The 1,504-nt window shown below is 57.4% G+C and overlaps 1 protein-coding gene across 1 annotated transcript in view; it reads left to right on the top strand.

Moving 5' to 3' along the window:
* Positions 1-1,424: 1,424 nt before the first annotated feature.
* Positions 1,425-1,504, top strand: part of LOC103602078 (3-mercaptopyruvate sulfurtransferase-like) — a 6,035-nt gene continuing 5,955 nt past the window's right edge. Inside the window, exon 1 of the mRNA XM_008586495.1 lies at positions 1,425-1,496. Within this exon, the coding sequence (XP_008584717.1) occupies positions 1,425-1,496 (72 nt within the window). The remainder of the gene's footprint in view (positions 1,497-1,504) is intronic.

Raw genomic sequence — 1,504 nt, 5'->3', positions numbered from 1 at the left:
GGTGGGGGGGAGAGGGAGCACAGTGTCACACTGTGGACTCATTAGGCCCTGGGGCTGGGGAAGAAGTCCAGCCTCAGGAGCTGAATTCTGGCTTCAAATTCTGAGGCTGTCCCTGACTAGCTCTGTGAGCAAGGGCAATGCACTTGTCCCTCTCACTGCCAGTTGCCTCATTCATAAAACAGACATCCTAATACGTACTCCTTGAGGCGGCAGTGCTTAGCATGTTGCCTGGCCCACAGCTGCAGTCCACAAACACTGTTCTCTACCTGTCCCCTTCATCTCACTGGCAGGACTGCCTGGTATGGATGCACAGGTTGTGCCCTGCATGGGGGCACCCAGCTGAGGGGGTGAGTGGGGGCTGACCTGCAGCCCACAGTCCACACACCCAGCCATGTGACCTGCTTGGGGATCTGCCTGGCCAAAGGGCACTTTTATCTAACTTGCACAGAAGCACCTTACGTACTAGTGGCCGCCCAGCACTAGGGACTTAAAGCATTTGGAGAGTCTCGGTCCTGGAAGGCTGTGGGCTTGCATGTCACTGTGGGCTGGTGAGCTGGTGTACTCTCAGCCGCTGGCATGCAGGGGTAGTGAGGGACTAAGTCTATTGCTGCTGCTAAAAGAAGGGCCAGAAAGTTCAGGCATGGGAGGGGCCAAACCTGGCCTTGCTGGACACCCAGGGCCAGTACAGCGCCTGATGCTGAGAAGTCTGGATTTGGTGCCAGGCTGCCTCATGTGAAGCCTGGCGCCACCAGGTCAAGTTAGTGCACTTCTGTGAGCCTCCATTTCCCCTTCTGTAAAATGGTGTCGATAATACCAAACCACTTAGCGCTACTCGTTCAAGTAATTGAGAGTACCTAAGGTATTAAGGATTAAGTGGTACTCAGCAAGGACTCAGTACATTCCAGCTACTATTCCATTTAGATATCTAAAATAAATGCTTGATGAATGAGTGAGTGAATCCACCAGGGACCTTGTTTGGTTGCAAATGAAGCTGAGTTGCATCTTAGGGCGGGGTTGAGACTTCGCCCCTGCTTACCTTAAAGTGCCAGCAGGGCCGCCTTCTGCTCCTGCCATCTGTCTACCCACCCTCCGGCCCAGTAGGTAGTGGTGAGGGGCCATCTGCCCCTCTCAGTGAGGTCATGGCCATTCCTTCCCTGGGCGCTGTGTAATGTATCCAAGGCCTGGCAGCAGGGACCCTAGAGACCCAAATCTGTGCCTGGGTTCATCACCGCTGTTTTTAGCATTCCCTGGACTTTAGCCTGCCATGGCACCACCTCCCGCACAGCCCCTGCCCCAGCCCCTTCCTCAGCCCCAGTGGCACGGCCTGTCCCTCCCTCCTCTCCTCACCGGGCCAGCCTCTCCTTCTCTGCTCTCCTGACATCCTCCCTGTCGCGCAGGCCTGCAGCCCAAGTGTCGCCGCCGCCATGGCCTCGACGCAGCTCTTCCGCGCGCTCGTGTCGGCCCAGTGGGTGGCCGAGGCGCTGCGGGCGCCGCGGGCCGGGCC

The sequence above is a fragment of the Galeopterus variegatus genome, unplaced genomic scaffold (genome assembly GCF_000696425.1).
Source record: "Galeopterus variegatus unplaced genomic scaffold, G_variegatus-3.0.2 Scaffold4000, whole genome shotgun sequence".
In the NCBI taxonomy this organism is placed as follows: Eukaryota; Metazoa; Chordata; class Mammalia; order Dermoptera; family Cynocephalidae; genus Galeopterus; species Galeopterus variegatus.
Note: the sequence above shows the minus strand (reverse complement) of the source record. Positions and strands in the feature narration are given on the sequence as shown.